The 25,352-nt window shown below is 44.1% G+C and overlaps 1 protein-coding gene across 1 annotated transcript in view; it reads right to left on the minus strand.

The window, feature by feature from the left end:
- Positions 1 to 25,352, minus strand: part of LOC111158451 (zinc finger protein 585A-like) — a 49,388-nt gene that overhangs the window by 12,394 nt on the left and 11,642 nt on the right. Inside the window, 3 exon segments of the mRNA XM_022520470.1 lie at positions 4,844 to 5,195; positions 21,530 to 22,508; positions 23,022 to 23,135. Of these exon segments, the coding sequence (XP_022376178.1) occupies positions 4,844 to 5,195; positions 21,530 to 22,508; positions 23,022 to 23,135 (1,445 nt within the window).

A 25,352-nucleotide genomic window follows, 5' to 3' on the forward strand; every position in this document is an offset into this window, starting at 1 on the left:
TTGTGTTTATCTCGCCAGAAAAACTTTACACCTCTTAAGACTCCAGAGAAGTTTGAGGAGCTCCCAACTGGGATTGGGTGTATCTTCAGGCTGGTGCATGGTCTCCCCTATCCTCCCACGATAAAGTAGTCAGCTTTTTCTAGTCCAGATTCCCAAGAAAGAAAATCAAATTAGCCTAACTGTCCCTGTTTGGGTAGAAGCCACAATGACTATTTCTCCTTGCTCTGATAGCGTTCCCAACTTCTAGGTAGGCCTAAAACTTCCTAGAGTAAAGATTACATTTCTTATCATCCCTACCCCTTGCAAGGGAAATGACAGCAAGTGATTGTTAAAGGGAAGAGGAAAACTCCATGCTGGCTGGAACACAAGTCCTTGTGGACCACGTGGATAAGGTTAACCCCAGAGGAATGGCAAACCAACCCCATGGAAGGAACTGAGCCCCTGACAATTTGGTGGAACAGAGCTTGAACTGTAATGTGACATGTAAACTTCTACTTTATGTAAGCCACTCTTACACTGGGTTTGTTACACAGATAGCTATGCTCATCTCCTAACTGGCTTGTAAGATCGGCTGCTTTTGGTCCAGTCAGCTAGGGCTGAGAGGAGAGAGGTCATGTGGTAGAGAACACTGCTCTACCAGCTCAAAGAACAACTGAAAGGAGCTCCCCCCCAACTCCCTTCCTCCATTAGCAAGAGCTATGGAGTGGATAGTTAATTTAAAATGCTGTTATATATGAAAGGTGCCACCAGTTGACTTGTCTAAAAGGGAGGGTGGTTGAACACCTGGGATCCCGTCCTCCCTTTTGTTAACCAACCCCATTGCAGAAATCCCCCTTCTTTTATTACCAAATCAATGGTCAGTTCTCAGTCTCCCTATCTATCACCAGCAGTTGATAAAACTGACTACTCCCTGCTCCTGGAAAAACTCTGGTTTTCCTCCTTGACTGGTCACTCCTTCTCAGTCTCTTAAGTAGACTCCTCTTCTCCCTAGCCTCGAAACCAGTGATTCTCAAAATGTACCATGATCAGAATCACCTGGAAGTCTTATTAAAACACAGTGCTGAACTCTCTTTACCCTTATTCAGGGTACTGGGGTGGGGCCAGAGATTTTGCATTTCTAACAAGTTTCCAAGGGCTGCTGAGTGTGCTGCAAATGTTGGAATGTCCCAGGGCTCAATCCTTGGGCCACTCTTCTTCTTCTGTGAACACTCACTTCTTAGTAATCTTGTTCAGTCTACGTGTTCTAAATACCATCCAAATGTGATCCCAATTTCTATCTCTAACATGGGCTTCTCCAACCTTGAGCTGTCTCAATTTCTTTAGTCTTTCCTTGTTTAATAAATATCTCTAATATAGGATGTTCAAAACTGAACTTTTGATGCCCTTCCTCCCCCAATGCCATAATTCTTCCTCCTGTAGTTTTCCTTAATTCAGTAAATGGCAACTCTTCCTTCTAGTTGCTCAGTCCGAACACCTTGGAGTCATCATTCTTCTCTTTATCTCACAACTCACATCCAGTTCCTCTACAAATCCTGTTGGCTCTACTCTCAAGATACATGCAGAATCTGACCACATCTCACCACGTCACTGCTGCCCCCCTGGTCTAAGCACCCATCGTCTGTTACCTGGATCACTGCAAATGCCTGCTCACTGGTCTCACTCCTGCCCTTGCCCTACACACCCTATTCTCAACACAGCTCCTCTCCTATCTCAAAACAAAGCCAAAGTCCTAAAGTGGCCCACAAAGCCCTGAAAAACCCACACACACTAACTCCCTGATCTCATCTTCTACCACTTTCCCCTCATTTGTTTTGCTGACACTGGCCTGTCATTCAATCCAGTGAGGCATGGAGCCTCTGTGCTTCTTCATCTGCCTGGACAGACATTCTGGGCCAGCGGGGGGTGGGGGTGGGGGCTGTGTAATCCAGCATATGCCTGGAGAGTATCCACGTGACTTGCTCTCTCACCTCCTCCAAGACTTTGTTCCCCTTCTTTGTGAAGCCCTCGCTGACCACTTCTTTATTTTTTTCCACAGTACTTATCTCTTTCTAACGTATAATTAATTTTGTTTATTGGGTGTCTCCCAACGCACGTACGCCACAGATTAAGGTCCATGGGAGGAGTATCCCAGAGCATTTACTGCTCCTTAGATGATCAATAACCGAGTACACTCTTCTCTGTGCTTGTAGAGAAGGTGTAAATGCCTGAAACTAATATTGCCCTCATTGCTTTTCTTGGTTTTCATATTTGTGTGCTTTTGGAAAACTTGGACTTCCTTCATAACCCTACTTTTATTTACAGAGGCCTTAGTTTACAAATCACATAGTCCTGGACAATACCAGCTGGCCCAAGTACATAAATTAGTGTTCCATAGTAGAGTGGAGTTGAAACACTTTAAGATAAAAATCCATTGGTCCCCAGTGAGTCCCCATAGTCTCTTAAGGGTTTTCCTAAATTTAGTGAGGGCTTCTGTTTCCTTCTAGTCTGTCTCTGTGTTTGCCACAACATCCCACCAGGAAAGCATCTTTGCATTCCTTAGAGGCTACATTACCTTGACAGGCCATTTACTTTGAGGTGAAAACTGATACGCAGAGTGATCACAACAAGGAAACCTTTAGTCGTCACTGGAGAGGGCCAAACTGAAAATGTAAAGGTGGGATTTGAGTGGCAAACAGGTGGAAGTCCCAGGGACATGAGATTCAACAGAAGAGAGAGGTGTTACAGGTCTCGGGTAGGGAGAGAAGAAGGCAGACTGCAGACAGGCAATCAAACTTGGAGTGAAATAAATAGCAAAGGCAATAAATCAGGCATGAGTGTGTGCCTAGTCTAGTTACATGTTACCTTCGGGCCTTTGCACATACCCTCAGCACTTTGCTCCACCTCAGCTGCCTGAGCCTATGAACCCACTGCACATCTGCCTGCATCAGCTTCAGCTGGACAGTTACCTCTTTGGGGGTGTCAGTCTCTCCCCATCACCTGCCACCGGCCAAACAACTGCACAGCTCAAGTTTCTCGTTCCTTGTACCACTTCCACGTTTGCCACCCAGTGGGCTGTGGGATCTGGCCTCCCTAGGGGTGGCTGGATGAAGCAACCTGAATGTATGAAGGAAACAAGAGGAATCGGATCAGATACACTGCTTCTGCTTCTCTTTGCCCATCAACTTTAACAGGAATTTCCTTTGGCTGTGAATATAGCGGTTAAATACATAAGGGTTTATTCTCTCTCATGCAAGATCAGAAGTAGGCAGTCTAGAGCTGGTATGGAATCTCCATAAGATCATCAAGGAATCAGATGTCTTCTGTTTTTTCTCCTTTTCCATCCTTTAGGCATGGCTTAGATCCTCAAAGTCACAAGATGGCTGCTGATTGCCGTCCATTAATAAGACGAAAGAAGAGAGTGCGATGCTACTTCTCTATCCTTCATCCATTGTAATACCAATATGGTATAAGAAATTAGAACAACTGTGCTTTTCAAAAAAACCCACCTAGATGTGAGGAATCTGTCCTCCTCCTCATCTAAGTGCTCGTGTTCTCTCAGCTGCTCTCTGGAGTTATTGCTTTATTACTGAGGAATTCCCAAGAGGTAGGTGTGAGGAAGTCAATCTATGTCACCACTGTAGGTGTGGATAGGACAGTGTGGATTTTGGTTTCACGCATACTGATGTTCTGGCAAGAAGGACATCATGTCTAATAGGATGTGATGGCCTGGCTCTCAGTTACATCCTCATGTCCGCTGCCTTAGTACTGAAGGATGAGAACTCACGGACGAGCTATGCCTGGAGTTAACTTTGGCTTTGTGATATTCTTTGAGACTAGACATAGCCCATCTCCTGGTTCACTGTGGCTGACTTCTTCAGCCTGGAACCCCACCCAGCTGCCATGGCTACAGCTGGCTTGCAACTGGACTTTGAACCTTTGGTGTGTATTATTTTTCCCTTATACACAAATACATTACGAGAAAGGGAAGGTGGTGTGTCCAGGGTATGGATGGAACGGCAGAACCAGGCTAAGGGATTTTACTTATCAATGAGATTAAACAAATATAAAACAAAAACACAACCACTAACCTAGAAACAAGGGCGATGGGCTAGTCTACTAGAGCGCAACAGTCAGGTTAGAGGGCGGAAGAGCCCAAGGTCAGGGAAACGAAGGATCCTGAGCGAAGTTCACGTGCATACACAAACCAGGGCTCCAGGAACCTCCAAGAAGTGTGGATTAGGAGCTAACAGCACCATTACAGTGAAGGTATTTACAGTCCTGCATACTTCCTAGCTTCATGTTGATTTTCTTACTAAAGTGTCTAGTTCTAGAAAATACTGGGGACTAGAGACTAGAGACTAGGGACTCAAGTTCTCATGATCAGAGAGGTTTTCACATATTGAGAAAATATGTCGTAAGTGGCAGGCACTACACTGGGGATGCGGCAGTGCACAGATATGAGATAGTTCCCGTTCAATAAATAGATAAATAAATAAAGCTTATCTTAGGGTCCCATTCAAACACTTACAAAACATATTGATTGGAGAGCTTCTGACTCCTCTGGGGATTGTGAGAGTATTATATAAAGTATGAGGCATCCCAGGGGAAGTCTGTGGCATGGTCCCCTGGGACTATTTATTGAGACTCTAGACCAAACGGAGGCATGAGAATAAGCAGAAGTTAGCGCTCAAACAGAAAAGCTTCCTTTTCTTGCACAAAGGTGTCTTAAGTCTCTGTGGGGGTCCCTTGCAGGACAGAAGCATGTCTGTGAAACTCTGAAGCCTGGCTGGCATAAGGTCGCTGGTGTTGGATGATGGAGGACTTGCATCGGAACACCTTCCCACACACGCTGCACTCATAGGGCTTCTCTCCGGTGTGCACTCTGATGCTGAGTAAAGGGTCTCTTCTGGAGGAAGGCTTTCCCACAGTCGATACGTTTATAGGGCTTGTCTCCACTATGAATTTTCTGATGCTGTTTAAGGGATGAGCGGTCAAAGAAAACTTTCGCGCACTCATGACATTCGAAAGCGCGCTCTCCCGTGTGTGCTCTGAGGTGGCGAATGAGGGAGGAGCGGTCAACCAGGGCTTTGCCACACCCCTGGCATTCGTAAGGCCGCTCTCCAGTGTGAGTGAGCCGGTGGCATGCAAGGATGCTTTTCTGGCTAAAGGATTTCCCACATTCTGTACACCCGTAAGGACTTTCTCCAGTGTGACTTCTCCAATACCTAGTAAAAGACAAACGGACAAAGAAAGCCTTGCCACATTCATGACATTTAAAGGGCTTCTCTCCCGTATGAGTTTGCTGATGTTCAGTAAGGGTTAATCGATCATAGAATGTTTTCCCACATTCGCTGCATTTAAAGGGGCTCTTCCCACTGTAAGACATCAGGTGTTTCTTAAGACTACTTCTTTAGCTGAAGGCTTTCCTGCACTCTTGACAGTTATAGGGCTTCTCTCCCATGTGGGTCCTTTGATGACGAGTGAGGGATAAGTGGTTATATAAGGTCTTCCCACATACACTGCATTCAAGGTTTCTCCCCTTACTGTTGGTTTTCTTGGCAGGAGTGGATCTTTGCGAGTCCTCCTTGGAGGAGGATTTCTTCAAAGATTTCCCTGAAAGATGTTCTTTCTTGGTGCCCTCAAGGTTTTCTGGGCCAAGTATAAGACCCAGAGGACCATCTTTTCTCAGTGTTTCCATTAATGTCTTTTGTGACTTTGCTTTTTTAGAAACATCCTGCCTTTGAGTTGGGTCCTGGCTCTCAAGTCTAGCATTCTGGTCTAAAACAAATAGAAATTACAGATATAACTGGGTCTTGATGCTAGTGAAAAAGAGAACATTATCTATATTATGAAAAGAATGAACAGGAGTTCATTCTGGGTGGCTCAGTTGGTTAAGTGTCTGCCTTCGGCTCAGGTCCTGGGGTCCTGGGATCGAGTCCCATATCAAGATTCCTGCTCAGTGGGGAGTCTGCTTCTCCTTCTCCCTCTGCCTCTCCCCCTGGCTTGTGCTCTCTCTTTCTCCAAAGCTCTCAAATAAATAAAACCTTAAAAAAAAGAAAAGAAAAGGATGAATACAAAATACTGCCTGGTTTATTGGTAACTCCTCAAAAGAAAAACATCACAGAGAGGCTGAAAAATGGCAGAGTTAGAACAGAGAAGAGAGGTAGAAGGTATGCATTAGCCCACCACCCATGTTTCTGTTGTTCATTCATTAGATATTTACTAGATGCCTACACAGTGCTCTAAGAAGCCACTGGGACTCTACTGAACAAGAGAGATATGGCCCGGCCCTCATGATGCTTATATCCTACACGACAGAAGACAGAGAGTAAACAAATAAAATGGAACACTTATGGTAAGTCCAGTAAAGGAAATAAATGAATGGAAGTTGGGATGGGGTCTTCTTTAGAGGGAAAACTTAAGAATGGTCATCTAGAAGTGACATTTAAGTAGAGCTCTGGAAGATAAGTGAGCCATGCGAACAACTAAAAGAACATATCAGGGAGAGGTACATGCAGAAAAGCAAGGAAGAAGCATGGAATTGACTGCTCAGTTTACTACATGTCTGTGAGTCTAAACAGCAGCGAGTAAGTGGGAAGATCCGCTAGGACCCAAGAAAGTGAACTGTCAATGACAATGGTTTTTAAGGGAAGAGGAAAGAGATAAGGTAAAAGGTAAGTAGGAAAGATAAAAAAGTGTTATCAGAGTTAAATACAAATGGGTCTCAACCCTTCCCTCAGCCCACTCCCCCCAAACCCCCAACAGGTGGGACCCTGATGTCTGTCTGTTCATCTGACAAGTACCTAAGTGCTGTATACCATGTACTGTTCCAGACACTGGAGTCCAGTAGTGAACCACATAAAACCTCTGATGGAGTTTATATTTTCATCAGGGTAGGTATGGACAAACACGAAACAAACAAGTAAAAATATGGTACATTAGGAGGACACACTGAGAAATGAGCTAGGTAGTGCAGGGGAGGAGGAAAGAGATGGAGAGAGTTCAGTTCTAGACTGGGTCATCAGGGCAGTCTTGACTGAGAAGACAGCGCATTTGAGCATAAACCTCATAAAGGAGACAAGAAAACCATGTGGCTCTCTGGGCCTGAGTTTTCCAGACAAAGGCCCAGTACAGCAGTGACCATTCTCCACAGGCCTATGGCTAGCCCAAGGAGTGCTCCGTAAGTGAACTGTCCCGCAAAATCCCAACTGCCCAGTTCACACATACCTAGAAAAGTGCTTCCTGGGACTTGACTTTCTTCATCTTTCTGAAAATCACGTTTCCATGGCTCTTCACCTCTCTTCAACTGGAAAATCACATCAGGTTTAGGAACTAGAAGTCCTGCTTGCAAAAGACAAAATGAGAAACGGCTGTTTGGGATGGAAATTCACAACCATCCCAGGATTTAATAAGATCCTCTAAGTCCCTAGAGAGGAAAATGGAAGTATCCAAAAAGCATATGCTAATTTCTAAACTAAGATGCTTATTCTCCTTCTCTGAAGGGAAATCAGTACTGACTTTTTAGAAAATCTGAATTAGATCTATTGAAGTAGTTGCCCTGATCTAGGAACCTCCCCCAGATGGAATTAGTATTCTGGTGAGTTGAGGGAAAATTCTTAGTTTAGAGAAGTGGAATGTGGAGAAGGTTCCGGACCTCAAGGAACTAAGGTGAAGAAGATACCCTACTTTCTTTTGTAGCTTTTTAAATAATAGATTTGTATCCCTCGGGGCACCTGGGTAGCTCAGTCGGTTAAGTGGCTGCCTTCAGCTCAGGTCATGATCCCAAGGGTCCTGGGATCAAGGCCCACTTTGGGCTCCCTGCTCAGCAGAGAGCCTGCTTCTCCCTCTCTCTCTGCCTGCCACTCTGCCTACTTGTGCTCTATCTCTCTCTCAAAAAAAAAAAAAAAAAAAAAAAAGATTTGTATCCCTTAATTACACTTCTGTGCAATTATACTGAATCTGATGCAACTACAAATTAAGGTGGAACAGTTTAAGGAATATTATTCAGCTTACATGCAGTTAATATTAATCCTTAAAACTGAAAACATTAGTAAACAATTTTTTAGAAATCCTTAAAAAGAAATATTAGAATGTCTTTGGCTTTTGATGATTTAAAGTAGTGACTTTTATAAATGTCATATATATAAATTTATATAGTGACATATATACATTTTCTATATTTAGTTTTTAAATGCATTACTAAATGTTTAAGACATACAAAAGGCATAAAGACTAAGACAAACACCTACGAACCAATCATCTAACTTAAGAAATAAACGTTAAAACTAAGATTGAAGCCCCTCCCTCACTCCCTCTTCCTCCCCACCATGAGGCAACCACTGTACTAAATTTGTTGTTAATCACTATGCATTTAATGTTTCCTCATCTTCTTTGTAGCTTTAAAAATATTTCATGTTCAGGGCACCTGCATGGCTCCGTCATTTGGGTATCTAACTCTTGATTTTGGCTCAGGTCATGATCTCAGGGTTGTGAAATCGAGCCCCGTGTCTGGCTCTGTGCTGAGCATGGAGCCTGCCTGGGATTCTCTCTCTTGCTCTCCCTTTGCCTTTAATTTTTTAAATTAAAAAAAAATTTATGTTCGTTGTAGACAATTAAGAAATATAAAAAAGAGAAAAAGTTACCTGTAAGCATACTAGTCAAAGATAATTAGGGGTAAAATTCTGGTGTAGATTCTTCCAGACTTTTTCTATGCATATAGATATATGTTGTAAATGTACTTCGGTTCCAATCATTTTGTACACTGCTTTTATCATTTAACAGGATATCATTAATATCTTGCTAACTCTATAAATATCATTCATGGTCAAGGCCCATACTATACTGTAGTCCATTATGGATGTACGATGATTCATTTACATAAATCCCTATTCCCAAGTGCCTGCACTGTTTCCATTGTTTCACAATTTTAGGCAAAACACAGATAAACAGTTATCTGATTTTCCCCCCTTATGAAAATCCCCAGGAAAGGGGCTACCTATTTTCCATTTTATATAATATAATTTTTTGCTTAAATCTAGGGTCTCAGACCAAACTTCACTTACCCTACAGACTCTATCCAGATCAAAAAGGCCATTTACTGGGACGCCTGGGTGGCTCAGTTGGTTAAGCAGCTGCCTTCAGCTCAGGTCATGATCCCAGCGTCCTGGGATCGAGTCCCACATCGGGCTCCTTGCTCGGCAGGGAGCCTGCTTCTCCCTCTGCCTCTGCCTGCCATTCTGTCTGCCTGTGCTCACTCTCTCTCCCTCTCTCTCTCTGACAAATAAATAAAATATTAAAAAAAAAAAGCCATTTACTGACAGTCCTGAGAGCCATTAGTTAAACACAAACAACAAAAGTTAAATAAACCCACAAATCATTTACACTCTTCCCAGGGATCTATCCAAAGATGTATAATTCTGCCCCAGTAAGAAAAGTAGGGCCATGTTTACACACACACCCAACGGCAGATTCTGAGTCACCGAGGAAAGTCATGCTTATCCAAAGAAACAAAACTCTGATAGTTCTCCAGCATCATCTCCCTGTAAAGACCCCTCTGAATAGGGACCAGTTGCTTCCATTCATCCTTTGAGAACTTCACAGCCACATCCTTAAACTTGAGTGACTTCTGAAAAGACAAACATGTTCTTATTCACCTATGTGTCTTCTTTTATGTCTTACCAAGGAAGAGAAAAGAATACAGCACCAGAAGATGTATGAAATAGGAAAGAAATGGTTTTAATGATGTAAGGGCACTGGATATTTTACATAAGGGATATAAGTCTGAGGGACACCTGGGTGGCTCAGTCGGTTAAGCATCTGAATCTTGATCTCAGCTCAGATCTTGATCTCAGAGTCATTGAGTTCAAGCCCTGTGTTGGGCTCCCCACTGGATGTGGAGACTACTTAAAAAAAAAAAAAGATGGGGTACCTGAGTGGCTCAGTTGGTTAAGCGTGTCTGCCTTCAGCTCGGGACTGAGCCCTGAATTGGGCTCCCTGCTCAGTGGGGAGCCTACTTCTTCCTCTCTCTCTGCCCTCCCCGCTGCTCATGCTGGATTTCTCTCTCTCTCAAATAAATAAAGAAAATCTTAAAAAAAAAAAAAAAAAAGAGGTACAGATCATCAGTTCTGTGACCTGAGGCATGAAACTCTTGGTGATGGACTATGTCATATCCATGGCTGAGCCTCCACACTTCAGGGACAGTTATTAGTCTTAATTTTTTTTTTTTTAAGATTTTATTTATTTATTTGACAGAGAGAGATCACAAGTAGACAGAGAGGCAGGCAGAGAGAGAGAGAGAGAGAGAGGGAAGCAGGCTCCCTGCCGAGCAGAGAGCCCGATGCGGGACTCGATCCCAGGACCCTGAGATCATGACCCGAGCCGAAGGCAGCGGCTTAACCCACTGAGCCACCCAGGCGCCCCATTAGTCTTAATTTTTTAAACTATAAAATTTAAGAATTAGATTAGATGATCTTTAAGTTCCCTTTCAGCTCTAACATTCATGGATCCACGAGATCTCAGGCTGAACAGCTGATTCTCAAGTCAAGGGAAGATCCATGATAAGTGTACATGGAACAGAAGATACTTTTAAGAACTAAAACTGGAGAAAAAGGATTAAAAATATGGTGTCCCTTTGAAAGGGACTAGAAGATTCAGAATTTTTATATTCTCATGAAAGTTCTAAACACTCCCTGAGCTACCGCTAAGGGGAGAACTGCCTCAATCCTCTGCTCCCATCCATTACAAAAAACATGATGGGGCCGGTCACCCAGGCGTTATGAAGGGCCATTCAGAAGGAAGATCCCTACAACTGGGTTGTATGGTGAGAAAGAAGAGAATCTGAAACCAGCAAACATACTATAGTCTTCTCTATAGAGCCCAACTTCTATCATAATGGGATAATCTCTAAGGCTTGCAAAGAAGCTCGTGACTAAAGGAAGTTCAACTCACCTGCCACCTGGCTGCCATTCTCTCCTCTTCTATGTTCTCTTGGAAAAGGCCCAGGCAGAGCTAGAGCTGGCAGAGCTAGAGAAGGAGACATGAAAGATCCCATTCTGTAGTTCTCGGACTCAAACTAAAAATCTCTACATATCAATTTGGTATGAAACAGTCCTTACTCTCAATATTCTTCGAAGAGCAGAGCAAGCCTAGAAGTAAATTCACCCTTTCTCAGGAGATGGAAATTATGGATATTGCCACAACTCTGTTCCTGAGTTAGTAGCTTCCTGGAAACAGAACCTATATCAGAAAACTATTAAAAAAAAAAAAAGAGTTTACAATGAAGTCAATTTTTACCCCCATTTTATAAATCTATAATAAGCGTTATATTCTGTAGTATTTTGATATAAGCAAGCAATTTAATAAATAACTCAATTTGACTTTTAAATTCAAGACAACCAGGAGGATGCTTATACTAACATTTTTTTAAAAGCTATTGTGAAGACTATACGATCACCAATAAAACAGTAAAAGCAGATTAGTGTACTAGTGTATTAGTCAAGTTTAGTTTAGTTCTAAGGACCAGAAATACATTTAAGCCAGGTCAGGTGTTATTTATAGGATACAGTGGGCATTATAAGGATACTGAAATTAAACAGCATCTAGGTCGGGGCACCTGGGTGGCTCAGTGGGTTGAGCCTCTGCCTTTGGCTCAGGTCAAGGTCATGGTCTCAGCGTCCTGGGATCAAGCCCTGTATTGGGCTCTCTGCACAGCGGGGAACCCCCCCCTCCCCGCCCCGGCCTGCCTCTCTACCTACTTATGATCTCTCTCTCTGTCACATAAATAAATAAAATCTTTAGGGAAAAAAACCCAAAACACACAGCATCTAGGCCTTATGACATCTGTGGCCCTTACTGGGATCTGAAGAGCACTGGCCTCCTGTCCTAATTCCTTTCTGATTGCCAAAGTTCCCAAGTACAGGTTCAAAAAAGTGACTGCATTTCATCCAACCAAGAAATGGAGTCAGACACCAGATTCTAGAAATTCCAGCCAGCTTCTTTAGGGTCATTTTTTTTTTTTTTTTGGGTCACGGTCATTTTTTTAAAAAGTTTATTTATTTTTTAGTTTATTATTTCTACACACAACACGGGGCTTGAACTCACAACCCTGAGATCAAGAGTTGCACACTCCTCCAACTGAGCCAGCTCCTCTGTTAGCCATTTTTTAAAGTTTCCACAGCACGAGGAGGCTATACGCAAAATGACACCCAGCTATTCAATGGTGAATCCAGGCCTGAATACAACTGCTTCTCCAGGGCAGCAGGACCAACCAGTGGACTGACTGACCACTGCCCCTACATGGGCTGGCATCACAGAAGACCATGAGAAACAAAGGATTAGCTAGAGAGCTAGTGTATCCAGAATGTAATGGTCACCTGCAGAGGCAGACAGGCCCCACCCAAAGTTTGGTTCCAATACTGAGAATGATGATGCCATGTAAACACAGACCAAGTGTATGAAAAGGTTCATTACTTACGTAACTGAGGTCTAGACCAGGGTCAGTCTCTCAATCCGGCCCAAAATGGCTTGAGAGAGTGAGGAAAGGAGGCTGGGTTTTTATTGTGCTTAGGACCAGGGTGAGTGTTCCCATGCCCACGGGAAGGAGCTTGTGTGATGTGGATCTCTTGCCAAGGCCCAGGGAGACAGCATTCAAGCTTTCTTATCAGCTTGTACAGGTGTGAGACTCAAGGGGAAGGAAGGGTGAGTCCTAAAAGCTGTCAGCAGTCAAATATCAAAAAGCGAAGGCAGACTACACAGAGTAACTATCCATCTGGAACAGGATGAAGAATCTCTGTCCTCTTCTCTCCAATCCTACTCATCGTTGGGCCTGATATGGAGACCACCTGTGACATAACAGTACCTGGAAGACAAGAGAGGTAATATTCTCAAGAGAAAAATGCATTCATCTGACAGAAGTTTTATTCAGGGAATCTGAAAAACCCTTCCAGGAGTGGCCAGGAACAATGGTCTCCCCAAGCTTGCCCACAGAGAAAGCTAGAACAATATTCTTTCGGGGTTCTATTACAAAGGCTGTTGCAAGATGGAGTCAGTACCAGTAGGGAGGACGGAAGAGTAGAAAAAAAGGGTAAAGGGATCCATCAGTACTCATCTGAGGCTGATTCTATGTAACATAATCCCTATGGTCCAGCGGGATAAATCCTATTTGGCACCATCTTTGGGATTCCGATATGGTTGTGATCCACTACCAATCAGATTTTATTTTTTTCATTAATAGAGTTGTGTACCCTGATGGATACTGAAGGATGATGGTGCTGCACATTCTTTATCCCTTGCTCTTAAGATCTCTACAGAGAACCTGGATATGCCATCTTGGACATTTAGAATGGCCAATAGCAAGATTATATTTATAATTTCTGTGTATGCAGGACATCTGATATGGGTAAGGAGGCGGCCACAAATGAGAATGGTGCTGAGATAAAGGGTGCTCTCTCAAGCCATCAGGGCCTAAATGGGTCTTGCATCTCTTCATCTCCCAAGAGATTGTTCTCAGAACATTATCCTTTGTACAGATAAGGCTCAATGAGGTAACTCCCAGCCCTCCTGGGCTTACTGATCTAACACCCACAATTCACTGGCCATGGTCTCTGCATCTCCTACTCAGAATTCTCAGGACCTTATCTGTTGTTAGCCATTGAGAGACTAATGACCTTAGATCATATTCCACCTCTTGCCCACTCAGCCATACCCAGGAGCAGAAAGAGCAGTTCTCAGAGAAAGGGACTATGGCAAGGACAGGGCTACTACTCTACATAAAGTAATTTTCTTAGTAGTCCTATTTCAGGGTGAGTGACAGGCAACAGGGAGCAGCTACTGTTCCGTCTCTTGAGCTCTGCCAATACTTCACACTTTTCAAGGAAATGGCTCTACCCACATGGATACAATAATAAAAACGGACTCTACTTTCTGGCCAAAGCTGATTGGCATCTGAACCAATTAGTCCTTCTCATGGAATTTTGGAAGTGGAACCAAGAAAAAGAGGTCAGTCTCTTCTCATGAGGCTCCACTTGGAAGCCCTTGACAGTCACATTTTGTCAAGCCATCAGAGAGCAGAAAAAGCTGGTCAGCAGTGACAGGAAAATATGAAATATAAATACATACAGAAGCAGAGGCAGGGGGTTAAGAGAGGGTCCCCGGTCCCAGTTTACCCACCTGTATTCTTTTCTTTGGGGCTCCATGACCTAAACAAATATCCTCAGAATGAAATCTCCCCCCACCCCCATACTAGTTTGAGCTGGGTTCCCGTAATTTGCAACCCAGAGACCCAGATAAGTAGCAAAGGCAACCCTTCTACCTTCCTCACCTAAGGTTTCATTGTTCATGTTCTGCTACCAGACTTCTCCTCTCAAGAACTCTTTGGAGTCTGGCGGTACATAGAGGACACAGCATCCAATGTGGCTCACAGAACCAAAAGGTGATATTAATCTTAAGAAGCCTACCAGTGTCATTAAAATAAGCTATGGCTGTTTCCAGCCAAGCCTATAAACTCTTTTCCAATCCAGAACCAAATGGATCCTCATGATGAAACAAAGAGTCAGGGTCTTTATCTTCCTTGAACTCTCAGATTTCTGATTCAATCGCCAGTATGTAAGTTATCTTTGTATCTTTATCTTTCCAAGTAGGTGGTAAATGTTGGGACTCACATCTTGGTTCCCTCACACTAAGAAAGCTACTTCCACACAGCACTCCAGAACTAGCTGCAGACTAACTGAAATACCAAGTTGTGCACGAAGTCTGGCTGGCATTGGAAAGCAGCACTAAGAAGAGGGAGCACCACTGGGCAGCTCCAAGGAGCCGTGTGTAAGAGGTTGAAACGCCTGGACCTGGCCCTGGGAACGGAGAGAAATGAGCGATTGAGGTGTTTTCCGGGAAAGACGGACCAACAGGGTTCTGTGGGCCCAGTTCAATCCCGATGTACTGAACCCCTACCACGGGTAAGCAGGGTAAGGACAGCAGGGTAAGCTTCGGAAAGGAAGGCTAGGGGAGGAAATGCACCGTTCTACCCGCGGGGCACGCACTGCAGAGCGCGGTCCTGCGCACCCCAGAGCACTCACACTCTGGGATCAGGCTAGCGACATCTCACTACACCTCCCAGCCACGCCGTCACCCTGAGCAGCGCCGGGCCTGCAGCTGGCGCCTCCTCCCCTGCCCCGCAGCAGGTCGGATCCAAGGTCAGCCTGGGGAAGGGGCCAAGGATAGTTTGAAACATCCCATTTCGGTTCCACCCTCACGTCATCGCGTCTCGCATCCCTCCGTCCTTCCCGGCCTTTCTTCAACACCTCCCTCCCCCGGCCGCCGCTCCCACCACACCCTACGCCTGGTCCTCACCTTGGGCGCCAACCTACTCGCGGCGGCCCCACAAGGAGCAAGGACCACAGAGCGCCGGCGCACAGTGCCCTCAAAAAACTACGATTCCCAGAAGGCCCCGAGGCCCCGCCCCCTGAAGTACCAACGCGGTACTCGAATGTGCCCTTTAAAAGGTGGAAATTGATATTTGGAGTAAAGATGAAGGGAGGCCGAGGGGTGAAGGGGTGAAGAACTAGAGCTGTCTCCTGGACCTTTTCGCCTGCCCCAGGCGGAATCCCCACCGCGTATGCCTCTGTTTTTATGCTGCTTACAATTCAGTTCTCCAGGAGGATCTTTGTAACCTCTGCTCTCCTCAGGCCCCAGCTACTTCATCTTCCTCACTTTGGGGGGGGGGGGGGGGGGGGGGAGGTGCGAGGAGCGGAAGAAGCATCCGAGGGAATTACCATACTTGCCTGTAATCAGATATACAAATTCGCCTTCCTTACGTCCATTCTCCTTCCCTCTCCAATTATAACAATAAACAAGAGCTAGACCTGAGCTCTGCAATTCTGTAAGTTAATAAAGTCCCTTTAGGCTTAAGCAAGTTAGGGAAGAATTTTCTGTCCCCGTACCTAAAGGCATCCTGGTACATGTTCACATCTCTCACATTTTAAAAGAAGTATTCGCTTAGTCTTACGTCCCCCTCCAGCTACCAGTCCTGACCTCTCCTTCTTCTAAAGCCAAACTACTCAGCACTGAGGATACTTGTTATTGCTACCTTCCACTCCCCACTCATTCCTTAACCACATTCATTCCAACATGGCTTTGGCGCCACCATCCCGGTTACCGATAAACACGTGGGGAGTGGACGTTAGAGCTTTGTCTTCCCCCTTCCCACCACCACGGTGAAAACCTTTATATTTAGCCACCTGGGCTCAGTTTAGTATGGTCCCAGTTTTGCTGGCAACATCCAAAGCACCGTAGTCAGGAGCCAGTTGAATGTATGCCTTCTCTCCGTTGGGCCTGATTAGGGTGTTGACCTTGGCTCTGTCAATGTCATAGGGCTTCTTCAGGGCCTGTTTGATCTGGTGCTTGTTGGTCTTGACATCCACAATGAGCCAAGTGTGCTGTCTTACATTTTCTTCATGGCTGACTCCATGGTCAGGGGTGATTGATGGTGGCATAGTGGTCAACCTTGTTTCTCCTGGTGGCGGTCTTTGGAGGGTGTTTGGGCTGCCTTCAGAGACACAGTGTCTTGGGCTGTGCAAATGTAGGTGACCTTGGATCTTCTTTTCTTTCTAACTGTGGATGCCTTTCAGCACCACTTTCTTGGACTTCAAAGTTTTTGCTTTGGCTTCTGCTTTGGAAAGGGCGGGGTTTTCCTTTGCCTTTGGTGCCATCTTCCTGAAAAGGCTAATGCTTTGTCTTTCTTGACCACTTGGCGGCATTGAATACTTTTTTGCTATCCTCTTTCTTGAAAGTCTTTCTGTGACCCTGCTCTCACCTAGTGTTTCTCTTGCTTCCCTATCCTCTTCTATTCACTCTGCTTTTATGGGCTTTTCCTCTCTTCATGCCTGTCTAATCTCCATATTCTTCAAGGACTTATCCTAGATCCTAGTCTCTTTCTACCTAAACTTTGATAAACTATTTCCCACCACTCACCACCCATATATCTGGGATCACTCTTTTCACCTTCAGTTTTGCCTACAGAACATTCCCACATATGTCTGGATATTTCACAAGCATCTCAAGCTCAATGTATTCAAATGAGCTTACTCTCTACCCTCATTCCAAACACCTTGGGTGCGCTACCCCATATTCTCTTGGCCCAAATTTTACCCTAGCCATGCTGCAGCAACCACTTTTGCAAACATAATCAGATAAACCCTTGCTTCAGTTGTACCCCACCCTCGTCACTTTACTCCCTGGAGTTAGTCTCTGACTTTGCCAAAGGGGATGACTACAGAAACCTTGGGTGTTCATGCAGCAACACTTAACCAACAGGGAATGGGAGCCAGTAGATAAATGCTCCCTGCTTCAGGGGCAGACAATTATGAAGCTCATGCAACATGACTCCCATGTCCCAATGGGGTTGAGCCTCAGTTGCCCATGGCAGTGACTAACTTGATTACGTGCTATTTACTGGCTTTTTCTCCTTCTCTTTTTAACAGATACTGCCATTACTATAATGAATAACTTAATTATTTTAATTATTTAAATCTTGCTTTATCATATTATGGTACAATGCAAAAAAAAAAAATCTCAGGGGCGGGCCAATAAAAATAAATTGCTAGTGTGTTAGGTGAAGCTAAATTTACACTGCTATCGGCGGATCTACTTAATGGGTATAGAAAAGAATTAACTAGATCAGTGGCTACACATCAGTCAAAGGGCAACTTACAGCTACCTTCCAATATAGAAACAAGGTGAAGCACAGAACTAGCTACAGTTGACTCCACTTCATTAGCTTTTCTGTAATATCAGAGACACTTAACTTCCAGGATCTAGCTTTTTGATCAAACCAAGGAATCAGAAAGAAAATGGTGGGACAATCACTCCCAAGACCTCCAACTTTATCATCATGGCTGTAGTTTTCCTTTTTTGTATTGACAATCTTGGAGTGGTGGGGGAGCTCCAGTGGCTTTTACTGAGCACATCCTTCGCCAGCACCCATTCATGCTTTGCTCATTCTAACAGAACCCCTCCTCCCTCCCGAATCATAATAAGTGGATTCTAATAGTCTGCTCAGAAAACGTGAAATGATCACACAAAGTAATTTTCATCTTTCACTAACGGGCAATCTTAGATACTTCCTCCTCCATATCCTGGTTGGCTTGTTAAAGATTCATAAATAACAATCTCTTCCCCGTCTGAGGTAACAAAAGATCCAACTCAGAACAAAGGAGACAGGCACACAGAGATCAAAGCAGCTGTTTTGAGATGTGTTAAAAATGTGTCTGAGGGATGGTAAGAACAGGCTTCCCAGTCTTGGACCCCACTTGACCTACTGGAAGCAGAAGACTACCTTATACAGGTGCAGAGTGCTTGCCACATGGCCAGAAGCAAGCATCCCTCCAACATCTCCAATGACCAAAACAATCCCTTTATCTTTTCCCTCTAAAAGCTCCTGATGGCTATCTGAAATTGTGCTGTTCAATGCAATAGCTATTGAGCACTTGAAATGTGTTTAGTCTGAATTTGAGACGTGCTCTAAATACAAAGTAGTTGAAGATTCAATTTTTTAAAAAAAGGGTGTAGGGTATCTCAATACTTTTTGTATTGATTACATGTTGAAGTAACATTGCATGAAAATTTTAAATACTTGAATTACAAATATTTAAATATTTGAATTACAAATACTGAAATATTAAAATTAATTCCATCAGTTTCATTTTTGATTTTAAAAATAGGGCATACTTCCAATTTGACCAATTTCTGATTCCAAGATTTGTACTCCCGATGATCATTTGGTGAAGCTAACACCTCAAAATTTAAGGCCTCCATGGGGCGTCTGGGTGGCTCAGTGGGTTAAAGCCTCTGCCTTCGGCTCAGGTCATGATCCCAGGGTCCTGGGATTGAGCCCCACATCGGGCTCTCTGCTCAGCAGGGAGCCTGCTTCCTCCTCTCTCTGACTGCCTCTCTGCCTATTTGTAATCTCTGTCAAATAAATAAATAAATAAATAAATAATCTTTAAAAAAAAAATTTAAGGCCTCCAGTACTGTATGCCCTCTTGGAAGATATCAGTTAAAAGGGAAAATGGCCCTTCCCTCAGAATTTTTAGTAGGAGGTAGAACAGCACTTCACATTTTTAAAAATGCTCTGCAGATCACCAAATTTAAAAAAAGGAACAAAGGGAATGTCCCCATTGTTTCACTTATCACCATACTCAGACTTCCATTAGTGTTCTGAATTTGTTCTAGTCTCATCTTGCTGACAGTGGCAGAATATCTTGGGGGAAATACTCGATGGTCAGTTTATTTTTAACAAGGGAATAGATTAAAGATTCAGAACTCTCAGATATAGTCCAGTCAAAAGTCTGTCAATAGTCCCTTTTATTTTCTACTTGACATTATTAAATAATACCAGACATTATCCACTCTGATAGATTCTGCACTCTCTGAAGTGTTTTTCTTCAAGTTGCTTCAAGAGTCCACATGTGAAAAGTCTTCCCTGTCACTTGTCTGCTTTAAGAAAGGTGGACAAATAGGGTTGTTAGTAGATTGGGGGGGGGGTGTCTGTTTGGCAATCCATCTTCTTGAATCTGACTTTACCTCTCAAGAGAAATGCATCTTGGTCCACTGGGATTCATGCAGGTAAGCTAAATTCTAGACAGCCTTTCAGAATCAAGTCCTCTTCCGTGCTTCACTTCAAGCAACTAGGAAGGGAATGCAGATGCCTAGGGCCAAAGCTACCTAGTCCCTGATCTTTAATAAAATAAAAATAAAGGACTGGGCCCAGGGCATAGAAGAGTTTTGGGAGTCAGAACTTAAAGTTCAATGATGTGGACTCACATCAAGGCAGACCTTAAATATTCAGAGAAGCTTTCATTAAACAGGGAGCTATTTTAGGTCTCAAGTAAGGCAATGATGAGCAGGAAAGTGTCATTTAGAAAGACTGGTCTAAGCATAATGTGCAAAATGTCAGTAACGTGCAAAATGTAATTCGTGACACACACTTTTGATGTTAACCAAATATTGAGGTGCTTGTTTACTTTTCTGGCCTCTGGTGCTGGGTTCTGGTTTATAAGATGTGGACACAAGTGATGGTCCTTAGAAATAACCTAAAATATCTTCCAGCTTTCTCTTTCATGATACCCTTAGAGGCAACATGTTCTAAATGATGAAGATAGAGTGAGACAGACTGACTCATATCAGATTTTATATGAGATGTGAATTTTCAGTTTGGGGGTTACTTATTATGGCACTAAAGCTTAACGTACCCCTGTTCAGTAAGGAAGAGGGAAGGGATGCCTGGGTGGCTCAGTCGGTTAAGCCCCTGCCTTCAGCTTGGGTAGTGATCCTGGGGTCCTAGGATCAAGTTCTGCATCTGGCTCCTTGCTCAGCAGGGAGCCTGGTTCTCTCTGCCTCTACCTGCTTGTGCATGCATGGTCTCTCTCTCTCTCTGACAAATAAATAAAATCTTTTAATAAAAAAAAATAAGGAAGAGGGAAGAATTCAATGACTACCACAGTAATGGGAGCCTGAGAGGATAAAGGCGCAGTCTACACTGAAAATTCAGAGAAAGAATGTACACTCAACAGATGTTTTAAATAGAGAGAACCTGGTAAGTAGAAAAATCACTAATTCAGATAAATATTTATTGAGCACCTATTATGTGTAAGGCACTGTGTGAGATGCAAAGACACCTAAGTCACGCCTCCAAGTGCTTCTAATCTAGTTGAGGAGATGATACCTGTACATAAATTATTAAACAAACCATATAGCATAATGGTTAAGAGAACAGACTTTGAAGGTAGACTTGTATTCAAGGATTAGCTTCACCTTTTACGAGGTGTGTCACTTTGGGCAAATTATTTAATACCTCTAAACTTTAGTCTGCTCATCTGTAAAATGAGGATAGTAATAGTACCTACTTCTACTTCACAGGGTTGGTGAGAGGGCCAAAAAGTCTACTCTTTGCCAAACTCTCCATTGAGTGCTTACCCCATAGTAAGCACTCAGTAAGTGCTAGCCAGCAGCAGTAGTAGCGGTAGCAGTAGTAGTAGTAGTAGTAGTAGTAGTAGTAGTAGTAGTAGTAGTAGTAGAAAGGAACCTAGAAGTTGGGACAAAAAAAAAAACAAGACCAGGGCCCAAAAAAGCTCCCAGGGAAAGGGACGCAAGCTATAAAAAGAAGTGTTCTGGAAACGACAGTGCTGCTCCAACTTCGCCTTCCCTCCTGCTCGAGCCTCCGGTTATTAAAGTGCAGTGATACTTGGGGCCTCAGACAAGAGACATGTCTGACGATCACCTCCTAATATTTATCCTGTTGTCTAACAAACTTCTGCAAAGTGTTGACCCTTTAGAGTCACATCCTAACTTCTGGCATCCCACAGTTCTAGAACACGGTAAGTAGAGAATGTTTATTCACACTGTGGGAGCAGAGGTGGAAAAGGAGAGGAGTAGCCAGAGTAGGTAGAATGCTCAAAGGATGGGTTTGCTTACGATGGGGAAGACCTAGCTTGAGTTTCTATGGAGGTCCTTTGACTAAAGCTTTCACCCAACTCAGTCTATTCCTTGTTTGGCGTAACGCCGTTGGTGTTGAATAACGGATGACTTAGAACTGAACACTTTCCCACAGACGCTGCATTCAAAGGGTTTCTCTCCTGTATGCACTCGCTGATGTCGCGTGAGCCGGCATCTCTGGCTAAAGGCTTTCCCGCATTCGGTGCACTCATATGGCTTGTCTCCGGTGTGAATCTTCTGATGCTGTGTAAGGGATGAACGGTCGAAGAAAGCTTTCCCGCACTCACTGCACTGATAGTGAGGCTCTCCAGTGTGAGCCTTCTGATGTCTGTTCAGTGATGACACGCCATAGAAGGCTTTCCCACACTCGTTACATTCGTAAGGCTTCCTGCCGGTGTGGATGAGCTGATGTCGAGTGAGAATACTTTTCTGGCTGAAGGCTTTCCCACACTGATTACATTCATAAGGGCTTTCTCCAGTGTGGATTCTCTGATGTCGAGTAAGGGATGAGCGGTCGAAGAAGGCTTTTCCACACTCACTGCATTTAAAAGGCTTCTCTCCAGTATGAATTCGCTGATGGACAGTTAGGGACGACCGGTCAAAAAAGGCCTTCCCACACGCACTGCATTCATAGGGGCTCTCCCCCGTGTGAGACATCAGATGTCTACTGAGACTGCTCCTGTGACTGAAGGCCTTCCCACACTCGTGACAGTCATAGGGCTTCTCTCCAGTGTGAGTCCTCTGGTGGCGGGTAAGGGATGAGTGGTCAAAAAAGGTCTTCCCACAGTGGCTGCATTCCTGGTCTCTCTCTTTAGTGAGGATTTTCTTGAGAGGGGTAGACCCCGGCTGCAAGCTTTCCTTCTGGGAAAGGGACTTCTTGCAGGTCTGGACGGCAGGCCTCTCCTTCCCTGCTTCCAACTCACCCTCCAGTGCATGAGCATCGAATTTAGAACACACGGAAACTTCTCCTAGAAGCTTTCCCCTCCCCATTCCTTCTGATTCTTCTCCTTCTGAAGGACCGTGAATCTCGGGCTTAGTCTCCCGGTCTAGAACAGACAGAAAATACAGATGCAGTTTCTCTCCTGGGCTAGGAAATACTACAGTACAACAGCAGAAAGATGAGATGCTACAATAAATCTGAACAGTAGTGTACAGGGACTGCCCCGCTGGCTCCCATGGACAGTTGTTCGTGTTGGGAAAAGACTGAGACTCGAAAAGAGAACAGAACTGACAGTGGACAGCTCAGAAGAGAGAGAAGACTTTCCACTGGGAGCGTGGCCAGGATAATTGGGAGAGTAGGCTAAGTGGTGGGGGGGGGCGGTGGGCAATAGGTATGTATGGGCAACATGACAGATCTGAGAGAATAACATTTGGTGGATAAAGAGGAGTAACACTTTCATGTGTGGAGAAAAAAAACTAAAGCTGGTGGGTGACAGAGAATAAACACTAAAGCAGAAGATGTGAATGTGAGAAAAATGTGGTACCCAAGCCTCCTTCCCACACACCCAAATAACAGCCACAAAACAAAAGTCGGCCCTGTCCTGTTCATACACAGTTACCTAGAGAGACATTCTCTGGACATTCTCTCTCCTCAGATCCGTGAAGATCAACTACCCAAGGCTCATCCCCTCTCTTCAACTGAAAAATGACGTCAGGTTGAGGAACTGGAAGTCCTGCTCAGGGAGAAAGAAACAAGCCAGGTATGTGATGGAAATACGCAACTATTCCGAAGCTTAAACCCAACCTCTCACTCTTTCTGACAGAAAATGGAAAGCCAGAGGGCCCACGCCAGGAACCCAGAGTACAAAGTAAGGCAAAAGGATGTGGGAAGCTCACAATGGAGGTCAAGACTGAGGTTCTACAAAGGAACAAGTAGCACTTGGTCAAAAGTTGATAAAATCCATTTGAACTAATGTGTTTTATTCTCCCCGCTGAAGTGAATGGGATGTCATAGCTTTAGCACTGATACGATTGTGGGAGAGAGTCCTTGGCTCAGGAAAGATATGAAAACAGATCATCCTGAGTAAAAAAAACCATGTAATTTTGTTGGTTGGTTTACCCTTTAGTATTAAGCTTTTATTTACACAAGTGGGTCATGTTCATCGTAGGAAAATTAGAGGTAAGTAGAAATAAAAAGAAAGATCACCTTTTGTACTTTGTATTTATTTTTTCTTTCTTTCTATTCACTTTGAAACTGAAAGATACCTATAGATACATTCTGTTAAAAACTGGGTTATGAAATAATGCTAATTTGTAAATTTTATTTTTTTCACATAATGAACTTAAAGTATTACTTTACCTCAACTAGCACAGATCTACATCACCACTTTAATGGCTACACGCTGTTAGTTGTATGGGATAATCTAATTTATTTAATCTCCTGCTGACAGCCGTTCAGACTGTTTTTACTGTTTCGCTATTAACAAACAATGATGTGACAAACATTTTTGTACACTCGGGGCTGCTGATCCTATTATTTGCTTGGGACAAATTTCTACAAGTGAATCTATCCATTTTTGGTCACTGAAAGAAATAGAATCCATCCTAGAAGCAGTCTTGAAGTCTAAACTTCCCTTGCATTGGGGGTCCCCAACTTGTGAAAGAGAAACACTTTCTTATTGAGCCCAAGGATCACCTATCTGGTTAAATTCTGATCACCTGCCACAAATGGGCCACATCCATCGCCTCCCTTTGGCTTCCTGTTTCTGATCTTAGGAATTCTATTTTCCCCAATATTTCATCCCACCAATGTCTGTGACAAAGACTCAGCAGTCTCCCTTAGTGCTCCCTGAACATTCTATACTGGCTATCCTGTTTTTCCTATTTGGCTTACTTAAATTCTTGACTGGCCTCATAGAAAACCTGCAGTGTGAGTCCTCTGATGGCCACCTGCTGGTTTTACACCTGTTTCTGAAGCTGCACACTCTCTCAGTCTCTTAATTCTGGAAGCTCTTGAGAGGTTGGCATTATGTACAGGAGCCCAAGCTTTACTTCTCATGAACATCTCAAACCAACATTCTTTTTCTTTTTCCTTTTCTTCTTCTTTTTTTAAAGTAGGTTCTACACCCAATGTGGAGCTTAAACACACGACCCCGAGATCAAGAGTTGCACACTCTGGGGCGCCTGGGTGGCTCAGTGGGTTAAGCTTCTGCCTTCGGCTCAGGTCATGATCTCAGGGTCCTAGGATCAAGCCCCGCATCGGGCTCTCTGCTCAGGAAGGAGCCTGCTTCCCCCCGCCCCCACCACCACCGCCTGCCTCTCTACCTACCTGTGATCTTTCTCTGTGTGTCAAATAAATAAATAAAATCTTTAAAAAAAAAAAAAAGTTGCACACTCTACAGACTGAGCCAGGCGGGCAGGGGCCTCCAGAGCAGTCATTCTTTTTTTTTTTTTTTTTTTTTAAAGATTTTATTTATTGGGCAGACAGAGATCACAAGTAGGCAGAGAGAGAGGAGGAAGCAGGCTCCTTGCTGAGCAGAGAGCCCGATGTGGCTCCTTGCTGAGCAGAGAGCCCGATGTGGGGCTCGATCCCAGGACCCTGGGATCATGACCTGAGCCAAAGGCAGAGGCCTTAACCCACTGAGCTACCCAGGCACCCCCAGAGCAGTCATTCTTAATTTTTGTTTTGTCAACCAAGTCTCTATAACTGCAAAGTGCCTTCTGTGGGCCTCTCTCTAAGCCTGCACTTAAGATAAATATTCAAAATCAAACACACTTCTAGTGACTTACTCTGAGGCACAGGCTTGTATTTCTACACCCTACACCCTGCCCTCTTTTTAAAGGAAAACACTCGGGGCACTTGGGTGGTTCAGTCAGTTAAGCGACTGCCTTCGATTCAGGTCATGATCCCGGGGGCCTGGGATTGAGCTCTCTGCTCAGTGGGGAGCCTG

The sequence above is a fragment of the Enhydra lutris genome, unplaced genomic scaffold (genome assembly GCF_002288905.1).
Source record: "Enhydra lutris kenyoni isolate GAN:26980312 unplaced genomic scaffold, ASM228890v2 scaffoldscaffold59, whole genome shotgun sequence".
In the NCBI taxonomy this organism is placed as follows: Eukaryota; Metazoa; Chordata; class Mammalia; order Carnivora; family Mustelidae; genus Enhydra; species Enhydra lutris.